The sequence below is a fragment of the Solenopsis invicta genome, chromosome 5 (genome assembly GCF_016802725.1).
Source record: "Solenopsis invicta isolate M01_SB chromosome 5, UNIL_Sinv_3.0, whole genome shotgun sequence".
In the NCBI taxonomy this organism is placed as follows: domain Eukaryota; kingdom Metazoa; phylum Arthropoda; class Insecta; order Hymenoptera; family Formicidae; genus Solenopsis; species Solenopsis invicta.
In genome coordinates this window covers 18,855,523-18,879,350 of record NC_052668.1, presented here as the reverse complement: position 1 = coordinate 18,879,350, position 23,828 = coordinate 18,855,523, and the positions used below count along the sequence as shown (strand labels likewise).

Genomic DNA, 23,828 nt, shown 5'->3' with positions numbered 1-23,828 from the left:
ATTCTAGAGTACCTCTAGTAAGAGTATGGACACCGTCCGCCATTAATAGGGAACCTATGACGGGTTTTCTATAATTTATAGATAAATGAATAAAAAAAAAGAAAAATTAATAAAATTAATAACTTCACAGAAATACACGATGACATACTTGAACGATGCCTGACTTCACTAAGCATCACTATATCACTCAAAGAAATAACAAAATATAATAATTAGCCTTAACAGGATTCAACTTAAATCGATTATATACAAGTATATAACATTGTTTATTAAATTGTATATAAAATCACGCGTATATTTTTTGTTTTTATCAGTATACACAATAATGAATTCAATTTTCCCTCTTTTATTTCTCTATTACATATGGCGAATCGAGGAACCAATCAAAAATCGACTAACGGTGTCCATACTCTTACTAGAGGTACTCTAGCAGATTCTAGTCGGAATCGCCATCTGGCTCGCGCCGATGATCGATGACACACCCGTGTTCAAGATGGCGTCGCTCGTTGACAGCTACGAGCAGCAGTACGCCGTTCTCACAGCTGACATTACCGCGAAAATCGGGCGGATTAGGATCCAGAGTGGCGGTAAGGAACATCGCTGAAGCGGCGATCGAAGGGACGGTCGCCGCGTTCCGCACGAGGAATCCGCGCGCGATCGCCGCGTGAGGTTAGCGTTAAAGAACCTTAATCGATATAAGTGACGTAATTTACAGGTGAGAAAAGAGCCTTTGTGCAGGATGTCGACCGGCAAATCGAGGAGGCGCAAGAGCTGGTAATTGAATTTGTGTTTCCTTTTAATCGGAGCGAGCTTGCATGTGTCGCTGGGCCTTGATCCGCCGACTGTCGACGAACAATTTTTAGTATAGGCGCGGGGTTAGAAGAGTCATTCCGCGTTCTACGATTCTTTGGTGAAACAGTCGGGACGCAGTACACTATGAAAATTTATATACTGCACAAGCTGTATTAGACCTTGGTATCATAACTGAATATTGATTGAGAAACTGCTTTATTTATCGCGATAATGTATTCAGTATGAATAATTAATCCTGAGATCTCAAGTGTTTGATATGCATACGTAGCATAGAATATTTAAAGAACATTTTTAATAGTCTGCGAAAACTTTGTCATTCTTGTCTTACCTGGAACTCTTCTAATTTCAAAGATGTATATAAACATTTCATCTTTTCTATAATTTTAAATGGATTCTTGAAAGATTGAAATTTACATTTGTTTATAAAAACGTTTAAAATTAAGTATAAAAAAATGAAAAATTTAAATTGATTGAGGAGAAATTATTGATTTTAATAATACAAGTTAAGAAAACGTTTAGAATTCATAAGTTTGTAATCTATTCTATTTATGGAACAATTGTTTTTAGTTTATTAAAAATATTCAAGAAATCTTTAGCTTTCCAATTTTCAGGATATATATATAGCAAAATTTCATTCTTTATGTCATTTAAAATGAATTTTTGAAAGATTTAATTTATTTACATTTGTTTACAAAGACATTCGAAGTACCAAAAAGTGAAAAAGACAAATTGATTAAGAAAAAATTGATTTCAATGCAATTAAGATGATAATCATCTGTATTTATTCGGGGGATTCCACTGCAAAAGATTTAGAGATTGTCTGATAACAGCTGGAGCAAATGGAGCTGGAGGTTCGTGGGATGAGCGGAGCAGCGCGCGATCGCCTACGCGGTCGCGTAGAGAGTCACAGAGCGGAACTAAAGCGCTTAACGCATGAATTTCAAATGGCGAAAAAACCAAAGGAGGATGTCATGGAGATCACCGTGGAGGAATCTTGGGACAATAATGTGACGGAGGACCAAAGAAAAAGATTATTGGATGCCTCTGAGAAAATAGAACGATCGGGGCGAACGTTACAGAATGGTTATCGTATGGCGTTGGAAACAGAGGAGATCGGGTCTCAGGTTCTCAAGGAACTCCATGAACAGCGTGAAACGATACAACGAAGTAGAGGGAAGGTAAGGTTATTTATATGACGAGATTTACGCGAATTATATTTAAAAAGGAAAGAGCGTGAAATTATTGTTGCTTTTTTCAGTTACGTGAAACAGATGCGGAGTTAGGGCGGGGGTCTCGATTATTATCGGGAATGATCTTTCGGAGCCTTCAACAGAGAATTATTTTAGCAGGAGTAGCATTAGTACTCATAATCGTCGCGTGCATTGTGATATACTATAGTTTTAAGAGTTAAAGGACAGTTGTTTCATCGGCCAGATCCACTAGATGTGGTTTGGAAGTCATATTTATTATCAGACTTCAAAATGTTATTTCTATCAAATTGCGAGGTAATTATATCGTCTATCCAACTCTTTCGAACTTGATTGATCACATTTTGCCTCAGAGAACATCAGTCTTTACACTTATTCCTTCAATTTCATCAGCGTTGGATATGATCTCTTATGCAAAGCCAATATCTCAAATGAACAAACAAAACTTTAGCAAAATGTGTCATCAAACAAGAACAAAAGACCATTTAATGTTATGTAAAGTCTTGTATAAAAAAATATTGACCCATCCTCGTAAGGTAATTTTTAAAACGGTTTCACGATTCTTTATCATTTGCGAGTCAAAGTTGATTCTAACTCAAACTATATATCGCATGCGATTATCAAATGCGTTATTTTCAAGTACGTTGAAAAGGATCGTAAAACCGTTTGAATATTGTTATCCGAACGGTATTCATCGGAATCATCGGTTAACATTGCCCTGCGTTCGAGTTTCCAAAGATATTCCGAACCACAATATATTCAACAAGAAATGTATTTATTAAGTCATATTCAAGGTTTTTTCGACGTTGCGTGCGCCGATTATCGGGCACATTTTGAAATATTACCCTCTTCAGGGTAATATTCAAGGAAATATTACTTGTTCAAATTAAAAACTACGTGTACTTGTTGTAATTTTGACCTGAGCCGTAATATCGGGTGAGTTCATTGCGATGGACTCTACCAGTTAAAAATGCATTCTATAATTCATCTCTTACATGAGAATAACAACAGTCATTGTGTACATTATTGAAGTATGCGTGGATAAGGATCGAACTGTAAATACATCCATCACCAAAAATATCAAAGGATGCTTGTAATTGAAAGAAAGAGAGAAACTAGACGCGCCTAATAATAACTCCTTTTATTACTTGTTATGTTATCATTTACCTTAATTAGCCTAAACGGTGCTTTTTTCCGTCTGCGCGTTCTCTAATGTACCTGTGAAAATGATAATATAATAAAAGTATCGAGGATTAACGGATATTCAATGACAATAGTGACTTCGGTGTGAGAACGGCGGCGAGGAAAGGCGCTTTGCTTCCATCTCTACCATCGAACGTTTCCCTTTACGTTCAGTGCTGGTGCGGACAAGCGGTAGCACGATCGCTCAGTCTGGTCAGTCCAATTGTTGATAGAGATCCTCTATCTGTGGTTTGAAGTACGCTTTCAGTTGAGGCCGTTTCGATTTTAGCGTTGGTGTTAAAAGCCCATTTTGTACGGAGAACGGGTCTGGATGGAGATAAAGATCTTTCACCTGTAGAGATAAAAAAATGCATTTAATGAAAAAAAAAGAAACAAATTTAATGTTGGAATTTTTTTCAAACAAATGTAAAAGGAATGACAGTTTACCTGTTCAAAGGATTTCAGACCGGCTTCTTTTCCCCACGCTAACATATCGTCCAAGATTAATTTTTTGACTTCTGGATTGGCGCAGAGAACGCTTAATGTACCGGGTATGCCATTCTCTACCGCCCAGCACTTGATTACGTCTACGTCTGGTACTACTATTGCTATAATACAAGATTTTAATGATTCTCCATGGACGAATACTTGTTGAACATACTGGCTGCGTGTGTAAATATTTTCGATCTTCTCCGGGACGATGTACTCCCCTTGCGACAATTTGAAAATATGCTTTTTCCGGTCGATTATCTTTAACGTTCCATTCTGGAAGCAATTCAATACACACATATAAAGAATAAATTTTTATAACATTAAATCTAATTATCTTTGAAAAAAAATTCTTGTTATCTGATTTTACATTTATCATAAATATAAAATATAACATTATTTATAAGGTATCTGAATTGAAGAGTCCACTTGTTTTATTTTTTAAAAATCTGTTTGATAGTTTTTAAAAATAGAATTTTTAGAAACTCTATTTTAAACAAAATTAAAACAATATTAAAAAAATTCTTTAATAGGTTTTACAAATTAAAAGAAATTTAAATAGGCCTTATTCGGTCCACAGGTGTATCTCATCTTGCCAACAATATATTTTATACATATAATGTGATAAATGTAACTACTCACAGGCTGCCACATGCCGATGTCTCCTGTGTGATGCCATCCCTGTTCGTCGATGACCTCGGCAGTTTTTTCCGGATCCTTGTAGTATCCCATGAAGACATTAGTACCCTTGACGCACACCTCACCCTGGTTGTTCGTCGCGTAGTACTCCATCTCCGGAACATCGACGAGCTTGACGCAACAGCAGGCCACCGGTGGTCCCACATGTTCCGGTACGTGGTCACCCTGTATTCGGACAAAGAAATTAGAAATCCGAACAACAAATTAATAAGATAACAAGAGAGCATTTTTATTTTTAACAAAAATCAAGTACTGTATTAACTAAACGCGAATCTATTAATGTATTATTGATATATACGAAAGAGAGATTAGATAAAATTACGATGGATCGATGAACTTTTTCTGAATACAATAATTTCATAGCACACGACAGCTAATGGTCTTGTAATGGAGGTACACCACATGCCCTGGCACATGGTTCCAAAGCTTTGATTCGATGAGCTGACAGAAATATCTACAACTGCGGCGGCTTTCGCCTATATATTTATGTCGATACTCGCGCCAAGAATAAAGAGAGCACGCGCATCACTTGATTATTAGTCAGCATTCAATAAAAACATCATTTTAATTCCGTTAGTCTGTTAACGGTAAACACTTCCGCCGTTCTAGACATAAATATCTTTTTTTTTTTAATTTCAACTATCGATGAGAGGATGGAAGATGATATTTCTATTATATCTAACAAATGTTTAATTAAGTTGAAGCGAAATAATTAATAAATTGCTTAATTTTAGAAGAGGTATTGATCTGTGAAACATATCGAAAATTATATGTATTCCGTAGGATGTGCTATGAATATTTCACTGTGTAATTCCTTGTAGCTTGTTAAGATCTCGAGCATTTGATCGCGCGTTCTCATAAGCATAATAAAGGGCGAAGCGATATTAATTACCGGAGATTTACGCTTGGGTGATTAGGGTGGCTACAGAGCGGCGTTTCACAAACCGCGCGATCTGCTTCCAAGCTTCTAATAGAGTTTGCAATAAAAATAAAAGCCGCGTCGTAAATTTATCTCCTGGGTGAGGATAAGCTTTCCCAGCGGGTGTCGATTGTTTTGAAAGCGTGTAGATGCGAGACTGCTGCAATGCGCTTTGAAATCAAAATGTTTGGGAATCGTCAGTATTATTTCAAGCTATTGCTAATCGGATCGCATTCAATGACGATGTAACGGCCAATTTATATCAAGAATCGTGAAATGTTTGTTGACGAAAAATTCAATAACGGCGTAAATCGGTAACGGGTAAACGTTCCGAGGTGCATGTGAGGAATTTGCGGTATTTTAACGAAGACCTATGCTTCCTACATCATATTTGCGCCCGATGTTTCTGCATAATACTGATTTTGTCGCAGTGCCAAACGACGTTCGATAAAGTAAGACTCTTGCTTCTCACGACACTCAAACGTTGGATTTGTAACTTTAGTAGAATCAATAAGAGCCCTCTATACTGAAACGATAAATTTTCCATGTGGCATTATTGTTGTACAACGTTATTTATCGGCGATAGCGACACTTATGCGCTATAAAAAATAAGAAAAGCAAATAAAAAGCCTTTATATTAGCCATTACATTACATAAAGGCGAAATCTTCGAGTTATTTCGAACTTTGTACGATCCGTAGTGCGTTTAGTGTTAGGTGTTCGAGCTCGACGGTTTCATAAAAAATGCATTTGCGAAGCGTACGGTCTATTGACCGTAGTTTGTAACTATCGCTAGTATCTTTTACACGAACGAAAGGTCTTTACAATGTACACGTATTTACATTTACGCATCTCGAAAAATTGCTGCGTAGGATGTTAACGGTCTTATAGACGTATGCCAATCACCACACGCAACTTTTTTTCTCAACATAAAAGAAAAAATGTGCAATTGTGTGTCGATCGAGAGAATTCCTTTCAGATTCAAACAAGAAAAAAATGAGCGCTACATTAAGGGAAACTAAACAAACAGATTAAATAAAACAGAAAAAAAATATAGACCTGAGACAATGTACATTATAATATAAATGAAATACGGAAAAACGGAAAAAACCCAAGGATTGTAGAATACTCGTGTAGAATGGCGCGATATATAGATCCATAGTACACAAAAACTCGCGTTATGATATCGCGACCTCGTACAATTGTAATTAATCGATTTGAAAGCTTCGTAGAAACGAGCGTGGAATATGTACGAACCGATCGTAAAACCACAAATGCTGCAGTTCCGGCAATTGATTACTAATGCACGAACCTGGATCGTCAGCGTTATTGGTGCGGTGCACTCCGTCTGGCCGTAGCCCTCAACCACGACGCAGCCAAGGGCGCACCTGGTGAATGTGAGAACGTTCCCCGCCAACGGCGCGGAACCCACGAGCATCAGTCTCAGCTTGCCACCCATCGACTCCTGGATCTTCTTGAATACGATCTTGTCCCATACGCTGTTCATTCTGACGATGCTCTTTTTGATCTCTGTCTCCTTCGCCCGCATGCCCATGTTGAAGATCATCTTCTTCAGGAACGAGTTTTGCAATTCCGCTTGTACCTATGGACGTCAAGCGAGTGAAAATAACTACCGGAAGCCCCGCATTATTCATTGGACAATCATAATTAAAAAATATAATATATGAAATGAATACGATAAAAACACAAAAATAATATATAATTTTGAACTGTGAATGGTGAAGCGAGCTCATATTTTCTTAGTAGATATTTTAGCTTGGTAGCTGTGATCATACTGGACGTTTTCCAGCCAAAGACACAGATGATATGGTGTGACATAACGGGCTCTTTCAGTAATTAAAACGATTCTAAGATAAATTTAGATTTCAACGAAGCTATTAGTGATATTCTCTATCAAGAGACACAGTTGATACAGTGTGACAGTGAATGCAACGTTGCATCTCGATCTGTTTAGATTGGCGTTTAAAATATTTTTGTTATCACAATCGCGCCATCGCAAAGATAGAAGAGTCTATTTGGACAGTTGGGTCGGGTTCGATACACACTTTGTCAATAGGCGATCGGTGAACGACGATAACTAGATTTATATCGCGGATTTTCGAAGACAGTAAAGAGAAACAGAATCAAGCGGCAAATTATCCGTTTTCTCATAGTTTTGTGTCGAAGTGAGGCGTTCACAGGTTACTACGTGACTTGCCTATCAAATTTTGTGCGAACTCAGCATAAACGACCGCGGGGTACTCCGCCGCACCTGTTATGCGCATCATCGTGCACGTGCGCGCTGAAACGCGTGACCGCTCCCGTTGGCTCCGACTCCAAGTTTCGGATGTTTTTTAAAGCCTGGGATTTAGCGAGAGGAGTGTCGAAAGATGCGCGAAAATGTAATTTGACGACACGCTCTCGCGATCTCGTGATTGAGCGCGTGTTCCATTCAAATGAATCTCAGGGTCGCGTCGTCAGGAGTCACTTCCCTCCGTTCGCTTTTGCGATGCCTAACTCGGCAAAGGCTCGGAGTACTTGAGATCCCGAGAGAGAGGAAAAAAACAAAAAGATATAAAATCTTCCACAAAATTGGTACTGCAAGTTAAATATGAGACTATAAATTGTAGGAGAAAATCCACTGTATTACGTTTCGTGACAGGTAGTTCTTATAGAAAGATCGTGTCCGCATCAAAAAATATAACACTGACAAACACAAGTTAAATATGAGACTATAAATTATAGAAGAAAAACAATTGTGTTATATTTGTGTGACAACATAGTTCTTACAGAAAGATTATATCCTCATCAAAGAATACACTGTCAAGTCGTCAATGTAACTAAACTTTTCACCTTAATTTATTAAGTATAACAATTTTATTTTATTGTTATTAATTTAATTAATTAATTAAATTTCTCCAGTTCAAATATTTTATATGCATTTAAATTAAATACAAATATTTGAACTGAAGAAATTTAATCAAGTTAACGTCTTTTTCCTCAGTGTAGAATAATATCTTGAACGATACTTTTAATTTTCATGTAGCATATCATTTAACTCTGAAATTGCATTAGGATTATAAAAAATTAGCTGACTGATGAACATTTCACATGCGGATGTTATGAAAGGAGCGTTTAGATTTGATGTTGAAGGAGAGACCAAATGTTATCGTTGCGTCGTAAAAATATTGAACGGTATCCAAGTGTAACTTCCGCTTAATGAATCACACACAGATAACTTAATTACGCGAACGGAAGTATTATAAGAACAGTTCAAACTCATTTAACTCTGATGGCCGAAGGGAAAGAAGAGAGCGCTTACAACCTTATTTGTGAAAAGCGCCAAGTTGTTTTCGGTAGGAATTTATAACGCTATTGACATTTCGCCGGCCGTGTAATATAAGAGGAACGATTGGCCGTTTTAGGTCGTAAAAAAAAAGATGTTGACGTAGCGACGCCCTACGCCGACAACTCCCAAGGTTTTAAAAATAGGTGGAGAACACGCAGTCACCGGTCGCGAAAGCGCAACCGTGGATTACCTAATCAGGAAAATCAATATATGATGGATTTAGAATCGTGTAACTTACGGCATTTACCGCCTACATGAGATTAACTCTGATATTATACGAATAATGTTTTGATGGACCTCATTATCGCAATCTAAACAACGACGATTCATTAGTCACATTCATCAGATGTTACGACGGTGCAACGGGGTGTCGCATGATACATTTATATCACGTGGCCGATCCAGTGGCCGACTAAGTGCGAACTAAAAATAAAATATTATAGATCAACATAACGCGCACGCGGACGACAGTTACTCGAATAAACTACTCGAAATAAACTGCAGTGATAAACGGAACGTAATTATGTGATCTAAATGTGCAGACGATTTCAAGATTCAATCAGATGGAAGATATATTCTGCAGCGGCAGACGTGTCTTCCGTAAAAAATCATGAAGGATCATTTATATCTCGTTCTCATATCTTTTTTCGATCCTTGTGGAAAATCGCGTCTCTATCACGTTTTCCGTAAATAAACATCTTGCTTTTTTTATTCGAGTGCATTAAAAAATTGATGAAACAGATTAAAAAATCAATAGTTATTGCGATTTACAGTTTCCCAAAAAAATTTTTTTTTTTTTCCTTTATTATACAGAGTTTCCTCTCTAACTCGATCATTTATCTTTATTATTTTTAATGATACGAAAAATACTACAGGGAAACGTTCATCTCAAAAGGGCAAATATTATGAGAGGCGGTATATTTTGTCAGACTTATTATTTTATATGAGATTTTGAGATCAACATTTTTTTTAATGGAATGCTATATTTTTATTAAAATTGAAATGCAAATTTTTTATTTAAGGCCATCTTAAGGTCGACATATTCTGTATGGCTAAATTCCTTCAATAAACTATACTACTACATTAATGAAATGTGATATTCCATTAAAAAAAATATTGCTCTCTAAATAATTGAGTTGTCTCGAAGGAAACTTTATATTATTTTCTTTATATTTTTTCTGTTATTATTCTCTAAATCTGAATCAGTAAACTCTTACTGATTTACATACTGAGTGCTATACTTATAACTGTAATCATCAATAACTATTGTTCCGAGATTTCGGTTAAGAAAGGGGATACTTTTACTAACTGGATCAGTGTGTTGTCACTGAAAAACAGTCTATAATTAGTGATTGTTACAGTTGTAAGAATACCATTGAACACAGACATTGTTCAATTTCTTTCAGTGAATGATACATTGATTCCGATTTAGAAAGTATATCGAGGTAGCAAGCTAACGTTATTTGTCGTCACTTTAACGTTCTCAATTTTGACGTTAAAATGACGACAAATAACGCCAGTTTAGTAGCTGGGTAATAAACGCTTTATCTATCTTGGAGATGTGAGAATCCAACAAGAATAGATTTCCGATCCATGGCTCACCTTGTCATATATACGATTCAGCAGCCTAGGCACGGCCGGCATGACGGTAGGCCGGAGGGCTTTCATGTCCTCGGGCAGCTTCTTGATGTCACCGCTGTAGAAGCCAACCGAGCCGCCCATCATGTACATGGTGTTCTCGCAGCAACGCTCCAGCATGTGCGCCAACGGGAGGAAGCTAATCATCGTGTCCTTGGCCGTGATCCCGTGGTCGCCCAGCTGCATTACCACCGCGCAATTGGACGCCATGACGTTCTGGTGCGTCAGCATCACGCCCTTCGGGTTGCCGGTGGTGCCGGAGGTGTAGCATATCGTGCAGAGGTCGGACGGCTTCGGCGGCAGCTCCGGATGGTTCCTCTGCGCGCCGAGCCGCTCGATGTCGTCGAACTTGAACACGTCGACGCCGCGGTTCTTCGCCCGCTGATTCGTCGCCGGTCGCGTCTCCTTCACCACCACCAGCTTCCGTAAACATCTGTCGAGATCGAGAATCATTGAGATGGCGGGAAACGCCGCTGTGACGCCTCGATCGGAAACGCTCCGCTTTGTATCGTCTAAGCTCTTGGCAGCGTTACAGATTAAAGCTGTTTTCGGGGCCGGCCCGAGGAGCGTTTCTCTTTGAGGAAATTGACACGCGGACCGTGTGGATCACATCTGGCTTCCGAATCGTGCGTTGCGTCATGTGGATAAAAGAGCGTCAAAAAGAGAACTTCACAATATTTCAAGTCATCGTTATTGATTTGACATAGATGGGATATTTTTATGAAGAAAAACTAGTAGAATAGAAAAAAAATGCTAACTGCTATTACTAGTACATTATTGCTGTGTACACACATTTTTTTTAAATTAAATGAATTTTGTTACATTTTCTTTTATCTAAGCATTATTATACACATATAAATATTGGATGGTAATGGTTCGTTGTTAACCACTTAAAGAGAAAAGTTACTCGACTAAATTGAGAGCACGTTTACATATTAATTAATCAATATCATCATTAAATCGATATTTCGGCATATTAAATTATGGACTAAATTACAGGAAATCCTTTCTCCACCGGTATGCTAAATTAAGTGACGTTTAATTCTTAAATGCGCGACTCCGTCAATAATCGATAGCGTAGGTAGAGTGGTGTAGTCGTAAAATGAATTTTCCAGGAGAATACCAATTATGGTCGGATGTTTGCGCGCTACTCGAGTTTTCAAACAACCGATAACCAAATCAAACAATTAAGAGCGGCACGTAAAAAATTGTTCATTTAAATATAAGCAGATGGAGAAAGAGTATTTCGTAGAGATAAGCGCAAAATTAAAGACTGTTAACGATATACGTAATGAGGCCGGTCAAAACAGTAAACTCGAGTTGTAGAGGCTGAAAGACGTTCTCTTCGTGCACGAGAGATGTCAAGAGAGATTAACGTCAGCACGTACCTCGGCGCTTTGTCGAGAAGCAAATTGCACTTTTGGTCATCTTCGCACACCACCAGATTAATGTCAGCCTGATTTATGATGTACGCGCAGGCGTCCGGGCCCAGGGTGTCGTACAATGGCACCACCACGAGCGAGTACGAGTAGCATGCCTGCTCGGTGAGAATCCATTCGGGACAGTTCTGACTGTACAGGCCTACTAAGGTTTGTTGACCAGGGGCCAGCCCCAGGGACACTAGGCCGGAACCGAAATTCTTCGCCCTGAGCAGCGTCTCGTTGTAATGAAGCCATTGGTATGGTTTGTTGGGCCCGTCTCTCCACCCGAGGCAGGGACCATTATCTGTGCATTGAAAAAATAAAAAACGTGTTAATTAAAAGTCAAGTCATATCTCACTGAGATTCCTTAAGATAAAGTGTCTCAGTAAGCTGATGATTTTTTATTAGTTGATTGAAATATCATCAGTCACTGATATAGTAATCAGTTTATCGCAACACTTTATCAGTTTGTTTTTCTCAAGGGATTATACTCCCACTTTTCTGAAAGAAACTCGAGAAGTTTCAACTTGACCTAGGACGATAAAGAATTGACGATAAATAGCGCACAGCCGGACGGCCGCCCACGAAATCTCCTCGTGTGAGGAGGTTTCGCCGCCGGGCGAGCGGACTATCTCCAGCAAGATTATCGATCTTCGAACACGTCTGTCATCATTATCGTTGTCGCCATCGCCGTCGCCGTAGTCGTTGTAGGTCGAGTATAGAGTAGCGACAGGTGTCGGCTGCGCGGGCGTAGACTACGCAGCGCGCGGCAAAAATAAGAGATATACACGCGACCGAAATAACAGACAACCTTCGTCGGAAAGGTCGTCGAATTGACGACGACGACGACGACGATGATGACGAGGCGAGGAGCCCGCCGTGAATCGCCCGCCAACGCTATAATCCGCGCGACGGCCGATAATTCGCGTCGTTAAGTACTGCACGCGGTTCGCGCTCGTTAGGAAGCTACTCGCGCGCGGTCGCGCTTGTTTATTCGCTATTATAGCGCGACCGTGCGGCGTCGCTTGCCAAACGAGCCGCTAAATCACACACGCAATTGCGTACGCTGCGGGTGTACGGACGCGCCAAGGTTGCTTCCGCGGCGGAATGACATTCTGCGAGATATTCCCTCGAGCCGTCTAACATTAATTTTCTTCTCGATTCACGGTTACAACAACGTTACATTAACACGTTGTTACTAACTAAGACGAGTAAACTTCAATTTGAATTAATCTTTCGATTCCCATGCTAATTTCCCAGGCGCAAGTTCCCAAATGGGATAAGCGGATGACCCTCAAAACATTTTTCTTCATATTAGTTTATCTATGACAAATTATACATTACATTTAAGTAAATAAACATATACCTTGAGTATATTTGTCATTTAAGTGATTTTACAAATAAGCTAATAATATTATTAAATTTAATTAAATTATTTTCTTAGATCCTAGAAAAATCTGGTTATCTTGAATATAAAAACAGTATTTAACAATAAATATTTCCTAAACTACAAAAAAAATTATTTGATAAAATTATTTCTTCATTTTATTTACATAAATATTTCAATTAAGAATTGTTTCAATTAACTTAACTGCAAGTAAATTAATGATCTATTGGGACCCATATCGAATAAATAATTTTTTTGTTTTACGATATTTTTTCTCTCAGCGTAACTATTCGTTTGTGGCTCGTCTCGCTTGGGAAACGAAGAGTTAATGCTCGTGAACAACTCTACTTCTACCTATAATACATGGGAGCTTTGCTCCCGAGAATGAGGACTTACTGGACTCCTTGGCGCCGCGGCGAAAGCCTTCGTACAGGGTGCGCGTATCCTCGTAAAGGAAGGTGACGAACTTGCCCTCCTTACCCTCTTTGTAGAACTTGGACACCCGAATGTGTTCGTTACCCTGCGGAGAAGAGGAGAAAAAGTGAAACCGAGTGAAAACACGCATCCGGCACGCCGAATTGTTATGTAATTTCGACGCGCGCGGTACTAAATTTAGTCGGGGGCGCACACGCATACGAACACGCACACGCACGCGGCGGCGACGAAGCCGCGTGTAGCGTCGTCGGAGCAGCTGATTACGATGCAGCCGCGCGCCGGATCGCGGCGAAAGGGTGCTGGTGAAGGGATGCACGGGGTGCCGCGCCGCATATTGTTACATACGTACATTCCTATATATCGATCTTCGCCACCGACCGGCGCGGCCGACGGGACGTGGGCTTCTATCGGGCTTCATCGACGTGCTTGTGCAACGACGACGTCGAACCACCCACATTCCCAACGCACATACCGTCGGGCGAAACGTCCCGCGTACGAGGCGTCATTGAAATAACGCGGTGGCATCCCCGTGCGGTAATTTGCAGCTTCTTCGCTTTGTCAACGAAACGTTATCGTAATCCGTCGTCTCCACGATCGGCGAGCAACGAAAAGCGAATCGCGATTCCGTCGGGAAGCTAAATTTGCGTAGCACGACTATTCGGAGTTGAAAGAGAGCCACACGTCGTCGTGTAGTATTTTTAAAACAAATCGACACTTCAGGGGGTTTCCATTTGTAAGCAAAAGATGCAAAACTAATTTCCCACTTCGATTTAATGAACTCACGATTCACTTGTTATTCAAAAATTCAGAATTTAAGTTTTCACGATCGAATTTTGGCCTCTGATATTCGTGCGCCAAGTGTAAAAGGTTGTATTTGTGGTACGAAATATTCAATGTCAAAAAAAAATAAGCGGATTAAATCATATGGATAGGACGTATATAAATAAATAAATAAATGTCGTGCGTGGCATGACGAGATGCGTCTGTGCATTGCAACCTACGCATATTCATTACATCATTCATTTTCGTTGCCGCGATGTTTTAATGACTTGCATTTTACGTTAACGTCCAGTAATCACGAGGTAATGACGAGGAAAAGGCTTAGCGCGGCTAGCATAATTGTAAAGGAAGGATAAACCGTCATTTGTTACTTAATAGTAGTTAAGTACGATATAAAATATAATGTTGTAATATAATATGTACAATTTAATATTATTAATCACCTAAATGAATGTATATTAACGCGTTTACACATTAAATTATAATACGCGTAATAATTTGCATTTCTTTATGACGTAAATTGAATCTTGTTTTTATTTTTAATATTGCAAATACACGTGCAATTTATGCTCATAATCGATCGCGTTTAATTATATTTAACTCTGCGAATAGCTCTCCGTAGTGACGTAAAATCGTTTCTTACGAGTACGCATCGGAATTTGAAAATCATACGCAAACGTAATATATCGACAAAGCGGAGTAATAATGCGATTATCCGTCTTCCTCGGAAACCAATAACGTTGAAACGCGCATTCCTAATTCCGCCTCTACGATTCTTGTCACGAAACGCATTTCGGTGATCCACTTATAGCCTCGCGAGGAGGAACAGTCATTGCTATCGAACATCAAAATCCAATTTCACAATTTCCGCAAATTTTGTGGAGAATCAATGAAAACCCGTGGATCTAGTTTATGAAGGACCTCGCAATCTTCGCACACATACACAGGTGTATTCTCGATCGTCTGGTTCGCGCTACGCGAGGGAACGAATCGCGATCCTGAGGAAGGGCTTCCCCTCCCGGAGAGCTGGCCACTTCACCTTGAACGAATCGGACTGATCGCCGAGATCTAGCGGCGGATGGATCGGCTCGTGAAAGAAGCAGCTCGACGACATCCTGCACGCAACACGCAATCTTAAAGGGCGCGCACACGCCGCCGAACTTCTTTCGCGGAACTTCTCTCGAGAGATCGACTCTCCTTACGCGGGAATACAAGGCAGATCGGACCAGCCGGAGCAACGCGCCCGTGGCCACTGAATTCAAGTCGAGCTTTCGACCAGAGCTTTTGGCACGCTGCACGGATGTCATGCGGATGATGATGCTCGTCGCGTGGAAGAGATACCTGCTACTACCGTCAATATCATCGATCATTCTGAGCACACTATCCGGATAATTTGGATAAACAGAAGGGATAATAATTAACTCAGAAATTACTGAGAACGTGAGTGTATTATGGTTAATCACTAGAAAGTTCTGAAATTAAATTAAATTCAATTACGTCCAAGTATATAATAGCCACGTGCCAACTTACATAGAAAATTTTCTTTATTACTGAGATTGTTTTAGATTAAACACTGATTTTTTCTCTAATACTAATTTTAATTATTATAAAAACTAAATATTGTGTTCAAGTATTAAAGAACCTTTTTTTTTTATTATACATATATATATGTTTCTTTATTAATAAAATCCAAAAACTTCTTTCTGTTCGCACATGCAAAATATTCAATATTGCCCCTAATTTTAGACACCTGGGTTAAGCAGTAAAAATCTACTCTCGAGCTAAAAGAGCGTAGAGTTTTCCCGAAAAATTTAAATTCTATGGCACAAACGTAACGAAAAACAAACGGTCCGGTTTCTCCTGTTTTCATTTATATATAACATGTATTTCGTATATCTGAATTTAAATTTTCTATAAATTTTATATTTATAGACTTTAATCAAACGCATATTTTCTTTCGTACATCGTATCTTTCAGCAGAAAGTTTAATAATTTATCTCTTACTCGAAAAATTGAATCGATTAATATTATATAATTAAGAAAATTCTCTACTTTAAATATTTTCATTGAAAATATTCAATATTTAGTTGGAATTATATATAAATCACGGTTTAACTTACAGTGAAAAAAAGTTTGGTGATATATAGCTAAATATAATAGTTTAAACCAGTGTATTTTCCTAAATAACAAGTATAACCAAAAGTAATACTGAACATTTAGAAAAGTAAAATTAATTTTGGTTATATTAATTAAATATTTAATTGGCATTATCGCACTCGATATTTGGTACAGTTATTACCAAATTCTTTTTGTTTTTTTTTAGTGTACCCACTTTGTGTATTGACGGCATTAGCACGCGATCTCTAGCGGCCAATTGGCCTTCGCAAGGCCCATCCTCCGCGCAAAGATCCTCGACTTTAAATATAGTACGCCGACCGAGCGTCGTCGTCCTCGGCTCTCGTCGCCGAAGAGTTTTGGACAGTCGCCAGTTCGGGTATGGCCTGTTCGGTCGACGCCATGCGCATCGATACTCGATCCTGCAGTGTTCCTTCTTTTTCCACGTACTGTTTCTCATAGTGAACAAGTATCTATTTGGAAAGTTCGGGATTATCTGTCATTACGAGGCGCGTCTTACGAGGCAGTGAGATGTGGACCGAATTGGATCCCCGAGAATCCCGAGATTCTCCCGTTTTATGGGTCATTCACTGGTGCCGACGCGAAACAAAAATTTGGCCGAAGGAGTATAGAGCGGGTAACGCAAAGTATTACCTTGTTTCCAAATGTTTAAGCTTACGTTACATAGCTCAAGATACTTTTTGTTAGATGTAAAAAGTATTAAAATAACTGGGTTGCTGATTAAGTTGAATTTTAGACTGTTGAAATTATGTGTTTCAAAAGAAATATTTTCAAAACAAATTAATCAGCTTTCAACTCGATTACCGATCAATTAAAATGGAAGATTATGATTGTTGAAATAACATTTTAGTTTTCATAAAAAATTTAAAAAAATGTGATTATTATCAGTAGCCATCCGTATCACTCAGATCAAAATCAACAAGCGTGGTTGTTTTAAAATTTAACGAATCATCTTCCATCTTTTTTCATCAAATTCTTTGACAATATCGTTACTTTGATTTCTTCGACCAATTTTAAATGAGGAATTTTTTTATCAATGTTGTGTACTTTATCGAGAAACCCGTAAAATTTTCCATTAAATCCAGATTATCTTTGTTGTTTCGACGGATTACAGAAAATAAGATCAAATAGTGATCATTTGGAAACCAAGAAAATTCTTTAGAAAAAGGAATAAATTTTACATTACTGAAAAAATAATAGGGCCATCATAAAAATAAGAGAATTCAGTAAATTATGATTGCTGTAACGTTAAAGCTTATAACTTTACAAATTTGATAACAATGATTAAAAGGAGTATCTAAAATTCTAAAAGATTCATGAATATTAATATGTTGATTGGAAAAAAAGTCATATTAGATATATACAATATATTGAATTTCAATATCCCTCAGCGAGCCGATCCCTCAACCTCGGAGGGAAGCTTATGTAAACTGAGTCGAAACGAGGGTCGTTGCGAGTCGATTGGTAAAGTTAATCTGAAAAGCTCATTACATCTGCAGTCAAGCTTCGAAAATAACTTTAGCAAAGGTATTTTTGACGACCGATATTTCGCAAGGGATTCCGCTATGCCGTATGCACTTTGTATTATATTTCTGTAGTACGTGCATGTATATCCATTCTCGTTCGATGATATGAATTGCGGACTCAACACGTTATGAACGACTTCAATAAGCACGCGAAAGAAAAACGTGGGAAATGTCTGAATCGCTTATCGCTTTACCTACTGGCAAATTGTAGGGGATGTGTTGCGCGTGTGTATTTTTAAATCTCGTTCCCACGCATGTGATTTTATTCGAATATTGGTGCAAAAATCTCTGTTGAATTTTCAAATAAAAGTTCATGAATTTTTTTTTAATGGATATTCGACAATTTCTGTCGAAATAGTAAAGGTGCACTGAGGTCAACGATGAATATCACTCAATGAATAAAAATAATTTTAAAGCTGTAATATCTCGTTCCCAATTTTAAATACAATAATAAACTTTTTTTATCAACTCAATTATTGCATAAAATATTTAAGAAATGAGTCATTATTATATATAAACTAATTATAGCGTAATCTTTGCATAAAAATATGCAAAAAAATATGTAAAAATTAGTAAAAAAAGTTAAAGGTGATAGTTTTTAAACACAAATATTATATATAAAATATTTAAAAAATATGTATGCGACACACCACACAGAAAAAAAACTTTGTTAACTTAACTTTTTTCAACTCAGAAATTCCATCAAGTTAAAAACTTTAACAAGTTAACAATTTTTTTTCTCAGTGCTTGAATTACGAATTAGTCTTTACATAGAGAAAAATTCAATGTAATAAGAAATTAATCAATAACATTACAAATAAAATTTTAAAATCGATCTGTTTTTTTTAATCAGTAAAATCATGTTTTATTTTGAAGATTGTAATTAGTCTACGATATCTTATCTAATCTTGTTATCTCTGTCGTACAGAATGCGTGAAACACGTGGAGCAGACAGTACCGTAAATATTTAATCGATAGGAATTGTTCAGAGGATACAAAGTTAAGTGCCCTCAATTAGTTTAGCAATAGTGTACAACGCAAATGTCTATCTTGATACCAGTATTCTATCGGTCAATTTGCAATATTGATAATACAGTTTCTTATTATGCAACAATGACACTTTTGTACTATGACGTACGGTGAGCAATTTGAATTAATGTTTCAAAATAAACGTACAAAATAAAAGTAATGACTATGGCTAAATAAGAAATGATAACGTAAAATAAAATTACTTGTTCATTATTGTTCATTAATGAAACTTATATAAGATACTTTAACAATTATTTTCTTATGTGTTTGTGTGTGTGTCCTCAATAATATTATAGTAAAAAAAGATTAAAGTAATGACTACAACTAAATGAGAAGTGATAACGTGAAATAAAATTACTTGTTCATTAACAAAATTTATATAAGATACTTTAACAATTATTTTCTTATGTGTTTGTGTGTGTCCTCAATAATATTATAGTAAAAAAAATTAAAGTAATGACTACGACTAAATAAGAAATGATAACGTGAAATAATTTGCTTAACGTGAAATTATTTGCTTATCATTGTACACTAACAAAATTTATATAAAGTAATTTAAAAATTATTTTTTTATGTGTGTCTTCAATAATATTACAGTAGAAATTTTTCATCCAAACTAATTAAGACTACTAAGAGAGATTCTATTCATGTCAGTTAATTGATATTTCTAAATAATCAAACAATTATACTTTTAGATAAAAAAAGTTCATTCGTAACATTTTATAAATTAAAAAAAAACCTGTATACTTAATAATAATTTAATGGCATTTCTTCAATTTCTATTTTGCTCTTTTTCTAAATTTCTTATTTCTGAAAAACTAAAATGAAAAAAATAATTTATATATTAAAAAATGATGGTAGTTGGATTATGGTAGTTGGATTGTGTTTATGCAATTGCAAAAATATGTCGAGAATGCATAATAATACAGACAATTGTAAAACACACAGTATGTTTAATAAATTTATATCGTTAAATTATCTATATTACTGTTCAATTTAAATGTCAATGACGTTATCAATGTAATGTCGTACTTAGTAATTTTCCATCAGCGAAAGCGAGCAATGATATGGAATGCTCAAGGAAACCGAGAATTAATCAAGTTGTTTTTCTTTTTATCAGTTGACAGTAAGTTATGAATATGTATATACATAATACGACTGATTTTCATTTGTAAACTCTATAACTGTACTTTGTAACCACATCAAAGTCCACTTTAGTCAATCCATAACATTGTTCAATAAAAAGCATAAACATGAAGATAATCGTTTTTTTCTTCCCTGCTGGGGAAACTATTTTTTAAGCGCTGAATGTGACTCCGTTTATCAAATTGCTTCATCACATTACAATTTATGGTTGACGTTGTAAAAAAAATATTATTTTTGCATAGATTGGCGCCTATTATAACTATATGACGTGTTGGAAAAATTTTATTGCATTAAAATTAAATGTACTGTTGGACTTTCAATCTTTAAAAAGAATTTGTAGTGTCAACTGTATAGTTAAAAAGATATTTATAGAAGATTGATTAATCGAATAGGATCTATTGAATCGAAGTAGCGACCAAATATTCACATGTGTTATTATAAGAAGCAAATATTTTTTAATTCTTATTCAAACCAAAGTTTTTTTTAATTAAAAGTGTTCGAATTTTTTTATTAATTCATGGTGGTTTTTACAATTTTAATTAAATTTATCAACTTGGACATCAAAGTTAGTGTTTAGTAATCTGAAAAATTCTCAAGCTTTAATAAAATAATTAAAAAATATTTACTATATATAGATCTTTAATTATCTATCGCAACTGTGCGACAATAAATTATATTAAACATATATAAATATCTTTTTAATCGACATAAAACAAATTCCTTTTAAAAGCTAAAAATCCTGATAGTATATTTAATTTTGAAATGAAAGTTTTCTAACACATCACGCGTTTCAGTTATAATATAAAATATAATAAAATAGCTTCGTTTTGCAACTTTAATTGCAAATGTATCAAAATTGTAATAAGTAAACAGTGTTCAATTGTAATAAGTAAAGATCGTGTTCAATATAAAAAAAAACTAAGAAACGATTACCTTCATACTTATACTCGAAAAAAATTATTTTTTATTAAACAGCATAATTCACATTAGAGAATTTAACATAAAATTTTATTTACAATCTAATGCATAAAAAAAAATTAAAAAATTAGAATTTACATATACGTAAGAAACATATCATAATAAGTAATAAATAAAAGTTTAAAATATAATTCCGTCTTGAAATTTAAAGCAAACTATAAATCGCTTATAAAGCAAGGTTGACGCTAAACTACGTATCTTTCGTACGTTGTTATTATCCTGCTTTATCTAATAACATACACAATAAATACATAACACAAATCAATGTCAGTCCGTTAAATTCCTGAAGACTGTGTGTTGTTCAAATTATAATATTCTCATCTCTCTAGCGACATTTCTCTCGTTTAAATAGCAAAATTTTCTAAAAAATCAAGGCCAGTATTCCAATCGAGAGCACACACTCAACGCGGTTTTAAATCGAAGTGGGACACGAAACCAAATCCTTTGCAGTTTCGTTTTATCTTTTAAGCTTTATCCTCGAAACGATATGTTCGGACATCATAGGAGGAAGAAGTAAAAAAAAAAAAAAAAATCGGAGGGCTTTGCAAGAAAGATAGCTAAAGGAAACGATTTATCTTCGATTGAGGCACATTTTAGGATACTTTGTTACATGATTCTAAAATTCGAATTCCTATTCCCAACATTTCTTCATTAGCCTAAGAATGCCATTATACATTTGTCGTACGACAACTTTCAAGAGTATTGATTTGGCTGCAGCCTAGCAAGCAAAAATGAATTCAAAAGAATTGAAAATTACAATTTATTTTAATTTATTTGAGTTTGCGCTTTAGAATTTCGGAGTATTATTTTACTCAAATTGATTAAAATGCGCCATTTATCACTTAAAATTTAGGTAAATTCATGTACCCATTATATTTGTTTTGGATTTAAATAAATTGAAATACGAAATGAGCTACGCACCACGTTGAATTCGGATGTATTTAAATCCAATTTATATTATTTTTGAATTCAAATAGATTCGAAAAATCAGAAGCGCGAATTCGAAAATGTCGAAGTGAATTCATTTCTATCCATTTCAATTAATTTTGCCAGGACAGAATTTTTCTATCAAATGTCAAACTTTTATTTTATTATTTTAATATATTCCTGATATATATATGTAAATTTTAATTCTTAAAATATTTTTTCGAGGCGGAAAATTGTAAATAGACTTTTGTTAAATTCTCTGATACAAACTGTGTTTAATAAAAAATTACTTTTTATTTCTCTCATAGAGAAGTTCTTTACTCGGCGCAATTAATCAACACATTAAAAAAATTAATCATATAACAAAAATGATAGCGCGATCGCTCGGTTTTTCGGAAAAATCGCCACTGCGAGCGAACACGTGGGTGAATGCGTCCTGACGCTTCTGTTTCCTTACCGGTAGCAGCAGTGCCTGAGCGTCGAGCGGAAAGAGCGGCTTCTCGGCCGTCGGTCTGGAAGCCCAGTAAGCCACCCCGGTGACGAAGAGCGCGCCGGCCGCACCACCAAGATACGGCAGGTAGTCCTCGAATTGCGACTGTAACACTTCGTTTAACATCGTTTGAACCGTTCCGGAGAGAGTGCCAAGGTGGTTACGTAATCGGCGGCCAGCGCGACGACGACGGTACTACCTGCATAACGACTATACACAGGTAGGAGAGATGCGCTACTGCGTCCACGAGACGTCCGCCGTTCGAAGACTTTGCTCCGATTGCTCGAGCGTACCGTGTGCTTGCCCACCACAACCGACCGACTCGCAGTCAAGCGACTCGACTGTGCACCCGTGGCAAAGTTCGAATCCCATTATCCTGATTATTCCGCGGACGACTATCACGTCGCTATCTACGGGCGTCCGTTATCGCGCCTATTACAACGAACCGCGGCGATACCCGCGCGGAATCGCTCCGCAAGCGCGAGACAGAATCGCCCGTAAACTTTCGCAATAACGACGAAAATACAGTAATCTCGTGCACGTCTCAGGGGCGAGCACGACAGAAGCGAGAATGAGAAGAGGAAAGAGAACGAAAGAGAGAGGGGGAGAGAGAGAGAGAGAGAGAGATTTATATATATAGAAGAACGGACGAAGCGAGTGAGCGAGTGAGCGAGCAAACGTGCGAGATACCGGCGCGCGGCCGCGTGCTCGTTCGTGCTGCGAGCGACGATAAGCGCGATAGCGCGTACTCACTGGCGTAGGGCGAGAGGCGGAACCAGACACTCGTAGCGATTTTCCGCGCGAAGGAGACGACGCGGCGGAATCCTCCGCAGGCCGCCGAGCGTGTCCTGTCGAGCGCGGCAGCGACGGCGGCGACGACGACGACGACGACGACGACGACGACGACGACCGGATTTCGAGGAACCGAAGAGCGAAGAGGGATGACGGCACCAGGGTGGTCGGCTTGGATGGCCGGAAGAGAGACTTAGGTCAGGGCCACGGCATGACACTGCCTTTTCTTCGCCACCAACCACGGGGAGAATCGCAACGCTCACCACGCACGGTTGCGATGCGGACTGCCTGCTGCCCTCACTGCCGTGAACGCGGCGCCATGACGTCACCCCGCGCACCGCGGCGCACGCCGAGGACGGCGCGAATCGATGCCGGGGCGCTGCTCGACGACCACCCTTTCGACCGTGTCGTCGTCATCAGCCACCCCGAGCTAGCAGCGCGCGCGAAAACGAGACGAGCCACGGCGCCGACTGGCGCGCGCCCAA

General features: G+C 37.6%; 2 protein-coding genes across 4 annotated transcripts; one reads left to right on the top strand and one right to left on the bottom strand.

The window, feature by feature from the left end:
* The first annotated feature begins 438 nt into the window (after nt 1-438).
* Nucleotides 439-3,168, top strand: LOC105205729 (vesicle transport through interaction with t-SNAREs homolog 1A). The gene is made up of 4 exons (XM_011175220.3): nt 439-587; nt 716-774; nt 1,644-1,991; nt 2,072-3,168. The coding sequence occupies exons 1-4, from the start codon at nt 467-469 to the stop codon at nt 2,222-2,224; spliced, it is 681 nt and encodes a 226-aa protein (XP_011173522.1). The 5' UTR covers nt 439-466; the 3' UTR covers nt 2,225-3,168.
* Nucleotides 3,148-23,568, bottom strand: LOC105205728 (long-chain-fatty-acid--CoA ligase 1). Of its 3 annotated transcripts, XM_011175218.3 has the most exons (9): nt 23,305-23,568; nt 22,519-22,664; nt 13,501-13,624; nt 11,685-12,021; nt 10,261-10,729; nt 6,622-6,912; nt 4,335-4,556; nt 3,651-3,968; nt 3,148-3,555 (listed from the first exon to the last, which is right to left on the bottom strand). In XM_011175218.3, coding segments are annotated over exons 1-9 (2,046 nt in total). In that variant the 5' UTR covers nt 23,306-23,568; the 3' UTR covers nt 3,148-3,417. The 3 variants fall into 3 exon arrangements, with proteins under 3 accessions (XP_011173520.1, XP_011173519.1, XP_011173521.1); XM_011175217.3 differs by lacking the exon at nt 23,305-23,568 and having other exon boundaries at nt 22,519-22,911; XM_011175219.3 differs by lacking the exons at nt 22,519-22,664; nt 23,305-23,568 and adding an exon at nt 15,359-15,561.
* Between the last annotated feature and the right edge of the window lie 260 nt (nt 23,569-23,828).

Excerpts from the sequence above, each read along its gene's own strand:
- LOC105205729 (XM_011175220.3), top strand. The coding sequence starts at position 467 with ATGATCGATGACACACCCGTGTTCAAGATGGCGTCGCTCGTTGACAGC. Across the intron at positions 775-1,643 it reads TCGAGGAGGCGCAAGAGCTG|CTGGAGCAAATGGAGCTGGA; the intron begins GTAATTGAATTT and ends GTCTGATAACAG. Across the intron at positions 1,992-2,071 it reads TACAACGAAGTAGAGGGAAG|TTACGTGAAACAGATGCGGA; the intron begins GTAAGGTTATTT and ends TGCTTTTTTCAG.
- LOC105205728 (XM_011175217.3), bottom strand. The coding sequence starts at position 22,677 with ATGTTAAACGAAGTGTTACAGTCGCAATTCGAGGACTACCTGCCGTAT. Across the intron at positions 13,625-22,518 it reads CTCAGGCACTGCTGCTACCG|GGTAACGAACACATTCGGGT; the intron begins GTAAGGAAACAG and ends TCTTCTCCGCAG. Across the intron at positions 3,556-3,650 it reads GTCTGAAATCCTTTGAACAG|GTGAAAGATCTTTATCTCCA; the intron begins GTAAACTGTCAT and ends TTATCTCTACAG.